This window comes from Jaculus jaculus, chromosome 11 (genome assembly GCF_020740685.1).
Source record: "Jaculus jaculus isolate mJacJac1 chromosome 11, mJacJac1.mat.Y.cur, whole genome shotgun sequence".
Taxonomy (NCBI): Eukaryota; Metazoa; Chordata; class Mammalia; order Rodentia; family Dipodidae; genus Jaculus; species Jaculus jaculus.
The window spans coordinates 25,641,092-25,655,325 of NC_059112.1; the positions used below are offsets into that span (position 1 = coordinate 25,641,092).

Consider the following 14,234-nt stretch of genomic DNA (forward strand, 5'->3'; position numbering starts at 1 on the left):
TGAAAATGACCAAGATTCAGTGGCTTTCAGAGAGCAAGTACTCAGCTTGTGTTGCAGATGATGTGCAGTGGACGGGCTATGAATGAAGGCTCACTCCTGGCAGACATTTGGGATTCGTGTCTAAACTGCTACAGAGCCATTCATTTTTTTGCTGGGGAGATGGCCCAGCAGTGAAAGGTGCTGGCTTGCACTGCCTGCCTGCCTGCCTGGGGGGAAGCTAATTGGACATTGTCTGTAGTTTGGCCATTCCTTGCAGCTGCAAGAGACCCTTATCAAAGCAGCTGGAGTCCAGACCCCTTGAAGTCATCCTTTGACCGCCATATGTGCTTGTTTGGACACAAGACAAGGACACACGCGCATGCACACATACATGCACTTAAAATAGCAAGCCTTCAACTTCATGATGAATTTTCCTGGCTTTCCGTGTTTTGGTTCCAGTGTTGGTATTAGTTGGCAGACCTCACAAGTGCTTCAAAGCTGCCTGCCTTTATGTGCTCAAATCCAGGAAAGATCACACATGTCTAGTCAATTTTATTTTAAAGGAGATCGTTCAAAATAGAAAAGTTATCAAAAGCTCAATATTTACAGTTATGTTATAGGTTGCTATTAACAGTGGCTGAGCCAAGAATATGCAAGACTTTGTTGAGGAAATATACAAAGTATGATAAATAGCAAGGTTGCATGTCACTCCTTGTCACTGTACAGAAGTTACAAGTGTCATCTCGAGAGTCACCTTTGTTTCAGTTTCCTGTATCCTGGGATCCTCTTGGACGTGCTCCAGGGATGGAGACCTCCGGTGAAAATGCTGTCTCCTCCGCCACACTGATCTGGAAAGACACATGCTTTAGAAGGGTTTCAAGTCACGACTGGCACCTGGCAATAGGACTAAGTTCTCTGTTCACTTCTGGAATATGTAGCAGAATACTACATTCCAGTGAGAAAATTCCAGATGAAGTGCAGCTACTGAGCCCTTATCACAGCGTGAGGATGATAACTTGCCTTGGGCGGGGGACGAGAAGATGCAAAACAAAAGCTTAGCAAAGTGCAGGACACACCGAAGTTAGCTGGCGAAGGGGTCCTTCCCTGCAGCTCGGGCAGCAGTGACCAGAGGAGGGCGCCGAGCCATGCCTCACCTAACCGTGAGTCACTGAGGCCACGGCGGGGCCGCCATGGACCAGTTGAGACACCTGACGTTTTCTGTAACACACCATTGGCTTTAATGCAGGGAGAGTATTTGGGGAGATTCTGGGGAGTTTAAACATGGGTTTATTTCTGGAAGCAGAGATACAAATTTATCTTCTCACAGACTCTTCAAAGGTACTGGAAAGCAGTCCAAAGCAGAACTCTGGAAGACAACAGCCCTGGAGAGCTCGGCTGGTTAGATTCAAGTTTCTGTGGCTTTTTACTGGGTGGAAGGCCATGAGACAGGATGGCTACCATTTAAACAATAAAGTCAAATATCAAGGTTCTAAAAGAGTTTTTTTTTTTTTTTTAAAAAAAAAAAAACAGGCTGGGGAGATGTCTTAGCTGGTAAGAACACTTGCTGTGCAAACATGGGGGCCTGAGTCATGAATGTGACTTGAACCCCAGCGCCCATGTAAAAAGCTGGGTGTGGGGGTCATCAGTCTTGATGGCAGGTCTGGGTTTAGTGAGAGATTCCATTTCAAGGAAATAAAAGCAGATGTGGAAGGACACCTAGATACTCTCTGACAATGGACATCTGCACACTGTGTGTGTGTGTGTGTGTGTGTGTGTGCGCGCGCACATACACTATAACATACATATACATATACAAAAAAGAAAAATCCAGTCCTAGAGAAAGTATTCAAGGGTATGGTGATATATGACATTGGAGACAAATACCTGAAAGCATTTAAGGAAAAAAATCCAAAACAGTGTATGTATGAGTGTGGAGGTTGTCTATAAAATGTTTTTTAAAACTAGACCCAGGCTAGAGAGATGGCTTAGCGGTTAAGACAACTGTCTGCTAAACCTGAGGACCCAGGTTCAATTCCATCTGGAATTCATTTCTAGTGGCTGGGACCCTGGAATGCCCATTCTATAGCTTCCTCTTTCTCTCTCTCAAAGATAAAAATGGGCTGCAGAGATGGCTTAGCGGTTAAGCGCTTGCCTGTGAAGCCTAAGGACCCCGGTTCGAGGCTCGATTCCCTAGGACCCACGTTAGCCAGATGCACAAGGGGGTGCATGCGTCTGGAGTTCGTCAGCAGTGGCTGGAAGCCCTGGTGCGCCCATTCTCTCTCTGCCTCTTTCTTTCTCTGTCACTTTCAAATAAATAAAAAAATTTAAAAAAGATAAAATAGTTGAGAGTGGTATGTTGTTTTATAACATGCAATCAGTCACAATACAATAGGACACTACAGACAAAGTGATTCTAAGATGTTATATATAAAGATGCAAAAGAGGGCTGGGGAGATGGCTCAGTGGTTAAAGGGGTTCCTTGCAAAGATGTAACAAAGTAGCCAAGCCTACCTTGGAAAAGAATGACAAAGTTGGGGTATCCACAACACTTGCCTAAGATACAAATACAGGGCTAGAGAGATGGCTTAACAGTTAAGGCACTTGCCTGTAATGTCAGAGGACCCAGGTTTGATTCCCCAGGACCCACGTGAGCCACATGCACAAGGGGGCTCATGGATCTGGAGTTCATTTGCAGTGAGCAGCTGGAGGCCCTGGGGCGCCCATTCTCTTTCTCTGCCTCTCTCAAGTAAATAAAAAGATACAAATACATCAGTAGCAAAAAAGGGTTCGGATGTAGTCATACAACCTGTTTTTTTTTTGTTGTTGTTTGTTTGTTTTTGTTGCTTTAGGTAGAACCTCATTGTGTTTCCCAGGAAGGCTTAAATTTGTGATCCTTCTCCCTCAGCATCCTGAGTACAGGGATTTACAGGCATGTGCCATCATACCTAGACTGATTTTTGTTTTGTTTTTCTTGGTAGGATCAGGCTGACCTGGAATTCACTATGTAGTCTCAGGCTGGCCTTGCGCACTTGCCAATCCTCCTACCTCTGCCTCCCCAGTGCTGGGATTAAAGGCGTGCACCACCACACCTGGCTCTGATTTTTTTTTTTTTTTAGGGTCTCACTCTAGCCCAGGCTGACCTGGATTCACTATGTAGTCTCAGGGTGGCCTCAAACTCACGGCAATCCTCCAATCACTGCCTCCTGAGTGCTGGGATTAAAGGTATGTGCCACCACGCCCGGCTTCTGATTTAAGAAATTTTTTGTTTGTTTGTTTATTTTTATTTATTTGAGAGTGACAGAAAGAGGCAGACAGACAGACAGATTGGGTGTGCCAGGGCCTCCAGCCACTGCAAACGAACTCCAGACGTGTGTGCCCCCTTGTGCATCTGGCTAACATAGGTCCTGGGGAGTCGAGCCTCGAACCAGGGTTCTTAGTCTTCACAGGCAAGTGCTTAACCGGTAAGCCATCTCTCCAGCCCTTCTAATTGATTTTTTTTTTTTTTTTTTTTGAGGTAGGGTCTCACCCTAGCCCAGGCTGACCTGGAATTCACTATGGAGACTCAGGGTGGCCTTGAACTCATGGCGATCCTCCTACCTCTGCCTCCCGACTAATTGATTTTTGATAAAAGCACCCAAACAGTTCAGTAAGAAAATATTGTCAACAAATGGTGCTGGGAGATGGCATATCCACCTAAGGAACAAAAACAACGCCCATCTCATATTCAGAAAACATTTCAAGCCAGTGTGGCAGTGCCCGTCTGTATTTCTAGTACTGGGGAAGTAGAAACAGGAGGACCTTGGCTACGTGGCGAGTACAAGACCAGGCTGGGCTGCAGGAGACCCTGTCTCAAAACCAAAACAATGATTCAAGACAAGTCACAATCAGCTTCTAGAAGAAAATGGGAAAACATTCCTTACCTTGCAGAGGTACTGTTTAAAATAGGACACACAAAACTGTAGCCATGATAAATGATAATTCATCAAACTCTGTTCACTCAGACACTTGAGGAAAGCAAGCCACATAGTGGGAGGAAATATTCCTAAATATGCTCGGTGAAGTGAGAACTTGGAATATTCCAAAACAATTCTGGGGCTGGAGAGATGGCTTAGCAGTTGAGTGCTTGCCTGTGAAACCTAAGGACCCTGGTTTGAGGCTCGATTCCCCAGGACCCATGTAAGCCAGGTACACAAGGTGGCACATGTGTCTGGACTTTACTTGCTATGGCTGGAGGCCCTGATGTGCCCATTCTCTCTCTTTGCCTTTTTCTCTGTTGCTCTCAAATAAAATAGGGCTAGAGGGATGGCTTAGTGATTAAGGCATTTACCATGAAAAGTCAAAGAACCTAGGTTTGATTTCTCAGGACTCACATTAGCAAGAAACACAAGGGGGTGCATGCATCTAGAGCTTGTTTGCAGTGGCTGGAGGCCCTGGCATGCCCAATTTCTCTGTGTGTGTGTGTGTGTGTGTGTGTGTGTCAAATAAATAAAATAAAAAACAGGGCTGGAGAGATGGCTTAGCAGTTAAGCGCTTGCCTGTGAAGCCTAAGGACCCCGGTTCGAGGCTCGGTTCCCCAGGTCCCACGTTAGCCAGATGCACAAGGGGGCGCACGCGTCTGGAGTTCGTTTGCAGAGGCTGGAAGCCCTGGCGCGCCCATTCTCTCTCTCTCCCTCTATCTGTCTTTCTCTCTCTGTGTCTGTCGCTCTCAAATAAATAAATAAAAAATTAAAAAAAAAATAAAATAAAAAACAAATTTTTTAAAAAAAATTCTGGGGCACGAGAGATGGCTTAGTGGTTAAGGCACTTGCCTGCGAAGCTTAAGGACCCAGGTTCAATTCCCCAGTACCCATGTGAGCCAGATACACTAGGTAGTGCATGTGTCTGGAGTTTATTTGCAGTGGCTAGAGACCCTGGAGTGCTCATTCTTTCTCTGTCTCTTTCTTTCTCTCTCAAAACAAGTAAAATAAAAAAAATAAATTAAAGAAAATTCTGTTTGGGCGTGGGGGCTATGGTGGTTTGATTCAGGTGTCTGCCATAAACTTAGGTATTCTGAATGCTAGGTTCCCAGCTAATGGAGATTTGAGAATTAACGCCCCCTGGAGGCAGTATATTGTTGGGGTGGGCTTATGGGTGTTAATAGCCAGTTTTCCCTTGCTAGTGTTTGGCACACTCTCCTGTTTTGTTGTTCACCTGATCTTGGCCAGGGGGTGATGTCCACCCTCTGCTCATGCCATTGTTTCCCTTGCGATTGTGGAGCTTTCCCCTTGAGTAAACCTTTTTTTCCCACAAGCTGCTCTTGGTCGGGTATTTTTCTGGCAGCAATGCAAATCTGGCTTCAACAGTAAAGTTGGTACCGAGGAGTAGTATCATTTCCTGCTAGACACCTGACTGTGTGGCTTTGGCCTTTTGTTGCTGATTTCCAACAGGAATGTGGAAGAATTTGAAACTTTGGCCTAAGAGATGTCTTGCAGTGCTGTAAGTACAGCTTGATGGACTATTCTGGTCACAGTTGAAAGACCTGAATGCAGTAAGAACTAAGGACTGTGAGGTTTGGCTTATGAGGGTGAGAAAGAACTTTGCCTGGACTGGGATAGAAGCAGTTTGTGTGAGCTTACTTTTATGCCTATGTCCTGAGAAGCTGTGCAGGGTTGCATTGTGTAGAAATGGACTGGTGTAAGCAGAGGGATATGGCACAGAAATGAAATCTTTGGGTGAAATATTGCCCATTCAGCTGCAATTGAGAGGTTACAACCTTTGAGATTAGGCCAGTTGATCTGCACTGGGTCAATAGGAAGAATGTACTCTTTTGAAGGGGCCTGAGAGCTCAAGGAGTGTTCTGTTCTTCAAAGTCTGCTTTGTCCCCCTCCCCGCTGGATTAACAAATTGGCACCCGACCTGGTATTGTGGAGTATGAGAAATACAGGGAAGAGAGGGTCTTTGAGTTTGTAATGCAGTTTTGTGTTTTGGAAATGGCCATGGGCAGTGTCAAGCAGAATTGCCTGCATGGAGAACAGATGGAGGTGTGAGGATGAACTGTGGGTTGCAATGGGCACCCAGGAGAGATGCTGGGACCACGAGATGGCTGCCAAGGAGAGCTGCCAGCTCTGGATGAAGTTTTCCAGGACTGTGAGTAGCCTTGCTGGAGGGGCAGAATTGAAACTCTAGAGAATTGTTGCTGGTTAGAATTATTGGACTTGGAGCTACAGAGTTTGATGTTTGCTCTGTCTAAATCTTTTATTGGGTGATTATTTTGTTGCTATACCCAATGCCATATTTTGCAGTGTGAATGTTTATTCTGTGCCATTAGTTGTTTTTTTTTTTTTTTGTGTTATGGTTCAGTTAAAAGATCTTGGACGACAGGGATGTTTAAATATCACTGGGATTGATAAAAACTATGGGGACTTTAAAAATTGAACTAAACGCATTACATTTTACATCACGGATGGTTATCAGTTTATAGGGGCCAGGGGTGGAATGTGGTGGTTTGATTCAGGTGACCCCCATAAACTTAGGTGTTCTGAATGCTAGGTTCACAGCTGATGGAGATTTGGGAATTAACTCCTCCTGGAGACAATGTATAGTTGGGAGAGGGCTTATGGGTATGACAGCCACTGTCCCCTTGTTAGTGTTTGGCACACACTCCCGTTCCTGCTGTCCATCTGATGTTGGCCAGGAGGTGATGTCTACCCTCGGCTCATGCCATCATTTTTTTTTATATTTAAAAAAGTTTATTTGTGGGCTGGAGAGATGGCTTAGTGGTTAAGTGCTTGCCTGTGAAGCTTAAGGACTCCGGTTCGAGGCTTGGTTCCCCAGGTCCCACGTTAGCCAGATGCACAAGGGGGCACACGCGTCTGGAGTTCATTTGCAGTGGCTGGAGGCCCTGGCATGCCCATTCTCTCTCTCTCCCTCTATCTGTCTTTCTCTCTGTGTCTGTAGCTCTCAAATAAATAAATAAAAAATGAACAAAAAATATAAAAAAAAATTATTTGTGATCTGTACATGTGATAAGGTGAGGCTTCATTGTAGTTCTTTAAAGGCAAACAAAACAAAAATCCAGAGTAAAAATGTATAAACACAATATATATTTTCTTACAAAAATGGGAGATTTACCAAATATACATACTGCACTTGTCTCTTACAAATTTCACATGCATTAAAGAGATCAACACAAAAGATGCCAATAAACTTGTGTAGTGGCAGTTTTAAAAATCTGACACATGAAATAGTCTTGAAGGTTTAAGAAATACAATATTAATTTTAACTTTAATGTAAAAGCGGCTCCACTCAAGTGAACATTACATATATAAAGTAATTTGTACTCCAAACAGTATCCTCGGGTTCATGTCATCATTTTTTCCTGCCATCATGGAGCTTCCCCTCAGGCCTGTAAGCCAAAATAAACATTTTTCACACAAACTGCTCTTGGACATTTTTTTCTGGCAGCAATATGAATCTGGTTGCAACAGCGGCACACATCTATTCCTACCTCTCAAGAGGCAGAGGTAGGAGGATCACTGTGAGTTTGAGGCCAGTCTGAGAAACGGTGAAAATCTGAAGTGAATTCCAGGTCAGCCTGGGCTAGAGTGAGACCCTACCTTGAAAAACCAACACCAAAATCAAACAAAACAATTCAGTGAAAATGAAATGGTGTTCAATAGGTGATGAAGATATTTATCTATATACTAAAGAAGTTTTAATGGGCGTGGTGGTGGTGCACGTCTTTAATCCCAGCACTTGGGAGGCAGAGGGAGGAGGATCACCGTGACTTTGAGGCCACCCTGGGACTACACAGTGAATTCCAGGTCAGCCTGAGCCAGAGTGAGACCCTACCTTGGAAAAACAAAACAAAAAGAAAAATGCCTCAGCAGTTAAAGGCAATTGCTTGCAAAACCTGGTAGTCCAGGTTCAATTCCCCAGTACCCACATAAAGCCAGCTGCACAAAATGGCGCATGCATCTGGAATTAATTTGCAATGGGAAGATGCCCTGGTGTACCCATACTCTTCCTCTCCTTGCAAATAAATAAAAGCATTTTTTTAAAAAGATATGTTCTGGCTGAAATAAAAAATGCTGCTTAGCCAAACAACCTTCACTGTCCTGGAGACTGAAGTACATAGTTATTTATTTTGTTTTGTTTTTTTGAGCGCCACCACGCCCGCCTATTTTATTATTTATTTAAACAGAGTCTTACTTTAGCCCAGACTGACCTGAAATTCATTCTGTAGTCCAGATGGGCTTTGAACCCTCAGAGATCCTCCTCCTATCTCTGCCTCTTGAGTGCTGGGATTGAAAGTGTCGGCCATCAGGCCTGGCATTACCTGCATTTTTAGCATTAACATCGAAAGCCTGTCAGGTAGTTTGAATCTGACAAGCACATGGTAACCTATGCCAGTATGAAGAACATGGCTGAGGACGTGCGCCGTGGCGGGTGCGCAGACGGGCGGGCTCCTACCTGCGCTTGCTCCTCACTGGTCCATGTCTGTTCGCAGGTACTGTGAGCAGTCGGAGATTTTTTTCAGTTGACCAGCATTCAATCTCTCTGAACACATGGGACACGTGCTTTCGGTATTTAACAAGCTGTTTGGGTGAGGGAAATACAAAGTGAATTAAATATGTAACACTCCTTTACTTTTGTCTTAATAATATAAAAATCATATTTTGTTTATACTTTTTTTTTGGAGGTAGGGTTTTACTGTAGCCCAAGCTGACCTGGAATTCACTCTGTCATCTCAGGTTGGCCTTGAACTCACAGCAGTCCTCTTACCTCAGCCTCCCAAGTGCTGGGATTAAAGGTGTGTGCCATCACATCTAGTTATTTATACTTCTTAAGAACTAAAAATATTCAGTCTAAGTGAGATAACCCAGGCCCAGAAAGCCAAACATTACATGTTCTCTCTCATATGTAGATCCTAGCTACAAATGATTGGACTTCTATGTGAGTTGGGATACAACTCAATAGCAGAGGTCAGTAAGCCAGAAAGGGGATAAAGAGGAAATAGAAATGGAGGGGTACTTAAGAGGATGGTATTGTATATATATAAGTAGAACAAGAGATTAATGGGGGTGAAAAGGCCTAAGTGAGGTCAGGGGAAGAGAAAAGTAAAGTAAAGGAAAGGTGGAGGGAGGGCTAATCAAGATCTAAAAGGAGTATGAATAAGTCATATGGAAACCTACTTTTTTGGACAATGGATCAACCGGAAGCCATAGAGTTTTACTAGAAGATTTTTAGTATCAGGGATGGGATACCTTCTAGTGAGTTGTTGGCCAGGGAGGTCCCTGATGTCCCCAAAACATTACAGGGTATTACTGAGGCTTTTGGTTTCCCACTAGGAATAGATGGTAAGACCCTATTGCTGAAGACTCCACATACTTGGGCTGCAAAGTCACTGAGAAATCCTGCTGGAGCTGAGCTGAAAACCTCCTTCAAGTAGACCAGCTGACAGAAAGCTGGTAAAAGCCATGCTGCATGTAGTTCAATGGGAAAGAGAGAAATCACCGGTGGAGATACTCAATAGTGGAAACTGCAAGCCTTAAATTTGGCCACTCAGGCCAAATGAGCCAATGGGTGCAATAGAAGCACATCTGGGGAAACCAACTGCTCTCTAATTGGACTGGAGGCCCGCTCCATGGGTGGGAATACATGCCTGATACTGAAACCTTACAAGAGGGGTAGTCATGAGCCCTAAGGGTGTAACATCTGCTGGTGTCTGGCTAAATTATATACTATGCTCACCAAACTGCCCAGTAAGCACTTCTCTTAACGTCCATACCCAGATACTAATGCTACTCTCACTTTCGGTTAGAGATGCTCTTCTCTGCAGATGGCAGTGACCTTGGGATGACTCAGAAGGCAGCATGGTGCTGGGAAGAAGTGACAGGAGTGCTCAGCACTGCAATATCTCTATCACACCTTCCAAGACTCATAGTCCATTGCAGAAGAAAGAATCTAAGAGCCAGAGGAAGGGTAGGACTCCTTACAATGTGCTCCTCCAGACACAAAATGGCCTGGATATCTATGACCTCACAGTGCCTGACACTGCCTACACCAGACCATCATAATAGGAGGAAAAGATCATGACATCAAAATAAAAGAGACTGATGAGAGGGGGAGGGGATATGATGGAGAATGGAGTTTCAAAGGGGGAAGAGAGGGGAGGGAGGGTATTACCATGGGGTATTTTTTTATAATCATGGAAGTTGTTAATAAAAAAAAATTGAAAATAGCCGGGCATGGTGGTGCATGCCTTTAATCCCAGCACTCGGGAGGCAGAGGTAGGAGGATTGCCATGAGTTCGAGGCCACCCTGAGACTCCATAGTGAATTCCAGGTCACCCTGGGCTAGAGTGAGACCCTACCTCGAAAAACCAAAAAAAAAAAAAATTGAAAATAAAAAAAGACAAAAGAGAGATTGAGGAGGGGGAGGGATATGATAGAGAGTGGAGTTGCAAAGGGAAAGTGGGTGGAGGGAGGGAATTACCATGGGTTATTTTCTATAATTATGGAAGTTTTGAATAAAAAAATTAAAAATATTCAGTCTCATGCAAGATACTTTTTAAAGTTTTACTTGTGTTTGGTTTGTATGCATCTATATATAGGCACACACCTATGTACACACATGTAGTAGCCAGAGAACAATTTCTAATGTCATTCTTCAGGTATTCTGTCCACCTTTTTTTTTTTGTTTTTGAGGTAGGGTCTTACATTAGCCCAAGGATGACCTTGAACTCACAGCAATCCTTCCTACCAGTGCCTTCTAAGTGCTGGGAATAAAGGCATGCACCACTATGCCTGGCCCACCTTTTTTTTTTTTTGAGGTAGGGTCTCATTCTAACTGACCTGGAATTCACTATGTAGTCTCAGGATGGCCTCAAACTCAGAGATCTTCCTATCTCTACCTCCCAAGTGCTGGGGTTAAAGGCATGTGCCACCATGCCTGGCTTTTTGTTTTTTAATGAGCTTTTATTTACAACCTTCATACATATTTACAATGTATCTTAAAAAATTTTTTTTGTTTATTTTTATTTATTTGATAGCGACAGACAGAGAAAGAAATAGACATATATAGAGAGAATGGGGGCACCAGGGCCTCCAGCCAATGCAAACAAACTCCAGGCGCATGCGCCCCCCTTGTGCATCCGGCTAACATGGGTCCTGGGGAGTCAAGCCTCGAACCGGGGTCCTTAGGCTTCACAGGCAAGCGCTTACCCTCTAAGCCATCTCTCCAGCCCTACAATGTATCTTGATCAAAGTTCCCTCTCACCATCCTCCTTTGTCCCTCAATCCTTCCTCCACCTCCACTGAGCCCATCTTTCTAGCAATCCTCCTTCTATTTTATTGTTGTTATTATTTGTCCTCCAGTTCTGCAAGTTGCCCACCTCTTTTTGAGACAGGGTTTCCTACTGTGGTGGTTTGATTCAGGTGTCCCCATAAACTTAGGTGTTCTGAATGCTAGGTTCCCAGCTGATGGAGATTTGGGATTACACTTAACACTACACCTGATGCATTATGGGGGTTCTGGGGACAGAACCAACCCCTCATGCTTGTAAGGCAAGTGCTTTGTGGGCTAAGCCACCCTTGCCCCTCATGTAAGACACTTTTAAGGATAATGTTCTCACAGGTCACAGAAATTCTGTGAAGAAGACACATTTGGGTCTTTTTTTCTTTCTTTCTTTCTTCCTGTTTTTTTTTTTTTTTTTTTTTTTTTTGTTTTGGTTTTTCGAGGTAGGGTCTCACTCTGGCTCAGGCTGACCTGGAATTCACTATGTAGTCTCAGGGTGGCCTCGAACTCTCAGTGATCCTCCTACCTCTGCCTCCCGAGTGCTGGGATTAAAGGCGTGCACCACCACGCCCGGCTCTGTTTTTTGGTTTTTCGAGGTAGGGTCTACCTCTAACCTAAGCTGACCTAGAATTTACTCTGTAGTCCCAGGCTGGCCTCGTACTCACAGTGAACCACCTATCTCTGCCTCCCAGGTGCTAGGATTAAAGATGCATGCCTTTAGAAATCTTTAGAAACATGGAGGAGGGGCTGGAGAGATGGCTTACTGGTTAATTAAGGTGCTTGCCTGCGAAACTTAAGGACCAAGGTTCAATTTCCCAGTACCTACATAAACCAGATGCACTAAATGGCACATGTGTCTGAAGTTCATTTACAGTGGTTAGAGGCCTTGGCATGCCCATTCTCTCTCTTTCTCTCTCAAATAAATAAACAAAAAAAGAAAGCAGAAAAATGGAGGAGACCTTGACAGAAAGGAATGGGAGAAAGGATACATACTTACATCTTAAATTCTGAGTAAAGTGCAGGAAACTCACAGTGTGGACACATGGTCCAATCATCTTTCAACATATGTCGACCCTGGAAACAGAATATTGAGTGAAATTCATTTTTGTTTAAAAACTGGTACTATTAATTCAACTAGAACTGACCCACAGCTAAAGGCTACGCCAACTTAGGAAATTGTTGCTATTGTCACATAGGTAATTGACTAGAAAAAGTGATACTAAAGAATTCATGTAGATTTTACTCATCAGACTCATATTTAAAATCAAAAGTTGTTACTTCATATCTGAATTTTTTTTCCTTTAAAAGAGTTTATAGGGCTGGAGAGATGGTTCAGTGGCTAAGGCATTTGCCTGCCGAAGCCAAAGGATCCCAATTCACTTCTCCAGGACCCACATAAACCAGATGCACAAGGGGCACATGGATCTGGAGTACACTTGCTGTGGCTGGAGGCCCTGGAATGCCTATTCTCTCTCTCTCTCAATAATTAAATAATAAAATAAAATATATTAAAATAGAGTTTATAATGCCTGGCGTGGGAGTGCATGCCTTTAATCCCAGTACCCAGGAGGCAGAGGTAGGAGGATCGCCATGAGTTCAAGGGCACCCTGAGACCACAGAGTGAATTCCAGGTCAGCCTGAGCTAGAGTGAAACTCAACCTCGAAAAACCAAAAAAACAGAGTTTATATTAGCCCAGGGATGAATAAATCTGATATTAAAATTTAAAAAAATTTATTATTTATTTATTTGAGAGGAAGGGAGAGGAAGAGAGAGAGAATATATGGGCATACTAGGGTCTCTAGCTGCTGTAAATGAACTCCAGATACATGTGCCACCCTATGCATCTGGCTTATGTGGGTCCTGGGGCACTGAACCCGAGTCCTTTGGCTTTGCAGGCAAGCGTCTTAACTGCTAAACCATCTCTAAGCCCAAATCTGATATTTTAAAGTTTACTGACAGTAGGCCTTACAATTAGTAAAATAAAATAAAATAACCACCACCTAAGCCGGGTGTGGTGGCGCACGCCTTTAATCCCAGCACTCGGGAGGCAGAGGTAGGAGGATTGCCATGAGTTCAAGGCCACCCTGAGATGACAGAGTTAATTCCAGGTCAGCCTGGACCAGAGTGAGACCCTACCTCGAAAAACCAAAAAAAAAACAACAACAAAAAAACCCACCACCTAGGCAACGCCATTGTTCTCCAGGCACGCTATCTCACCTATGGAGCTGCTCTCAGAAGGTATCATTCATAACAAGGCCATGCCGACTGCACTATGCCGTGCAGACAGTAGGTGGCAGCAGAAGGATTTGATCGCGTGAAGGTATGTGTCTACAGTCTTCACTGCTGCCTTGCACTGCCTTTTGTACAGCGCCTTCCCCTAGATTACCGTCAACATGGGTGACCTTGGAGTTTTGTCCCAAATGTTGCAGGAAATGTGAGGGAGAAGATCGTGTCAGAAGTAAAGAAAATGTTAGAGCATACCCAGGATCCAAATGGAAAGGGAAATGATTACAAACTTACCGTGGCAATGCAGTATGGGATGTTGTTTTTACAGCCAGGACAGAGGAGTTCACATTCTGGGAGAAGAAACTGGCAGAACGGGCAGGGGGTCGTGGCCTCTTCTGTCTCAGATGTATCGGGTCTCCTGGAGGAACATCGGATCATTGAGAAACACCACTTGATCTCGTGCAAGGGGGCAGGCAGAGAGAAAGCGTGTTTGCACAGGACGTGCGACACCCTGCCTTCTTCCCGGGCACACTTGGCTTCTCCACAGCTCACCATCAGCCCTAGGCCCAGTTCCAGAGAGAACTCAGGCCTGGTCTAGACGTAACATCAACCATGTTCATAAGCTTGGAAGCTCATAGGTACATTTAATGGCAAAGACACAGTCAGAGGGCTGGAGAGATGGCTTAGCAGTTAAGGCGTTTGCCTGCAAAGTCTAAGGACCCAGGTTCAATTCCCCAGGACCCACGTAAGC

The 14,234-nt window shown here is 44.3% G+C and overlaps 1 protein-coding gene across 3 annotated transcripts in view; it reads right to left on the reverse strand.

Moving 5' to 3' along the window:
• Window positions 1-516: 516 nt before the first annotated feature.
• The window catches only part of Wdr19 (WD repeat domain 19), a 92,198-nt gene continuing 78,480 nt past the window's right edge, over window positions 517-14,234 (reverse strand). For 2 of the 3 annotated variants that reach the window (XM_045161677.1, XM_045161675.1), the window contains 4 exons: window positions 13,778-13,901; window positions 12,254-12,330; window positions 8,431-8,555; window positions 517-827 (listed from right to left, as the gene is read on the reverse strand). In XM_045161677.1, coding sequence (XP_045017612.1) covers window positions 8,444-8,555; window positions 12,254-12,330; window positions 13,778-13,901 — 313 coding nt within the window. In that variant the 3' untranslated portion in view covers window positions 517-827; window positions 8,431-8,443. Of the gene's footprint in view, window positions 828-7,084; window positions 7,364-8,430; window positions 8,556-12,253; window positions 12,331-13,777; window positions 13,902-14,234 lie in introns of those variants that run through there. The other variant, XM_045161676.1, reaches the window with a different exon arrangement.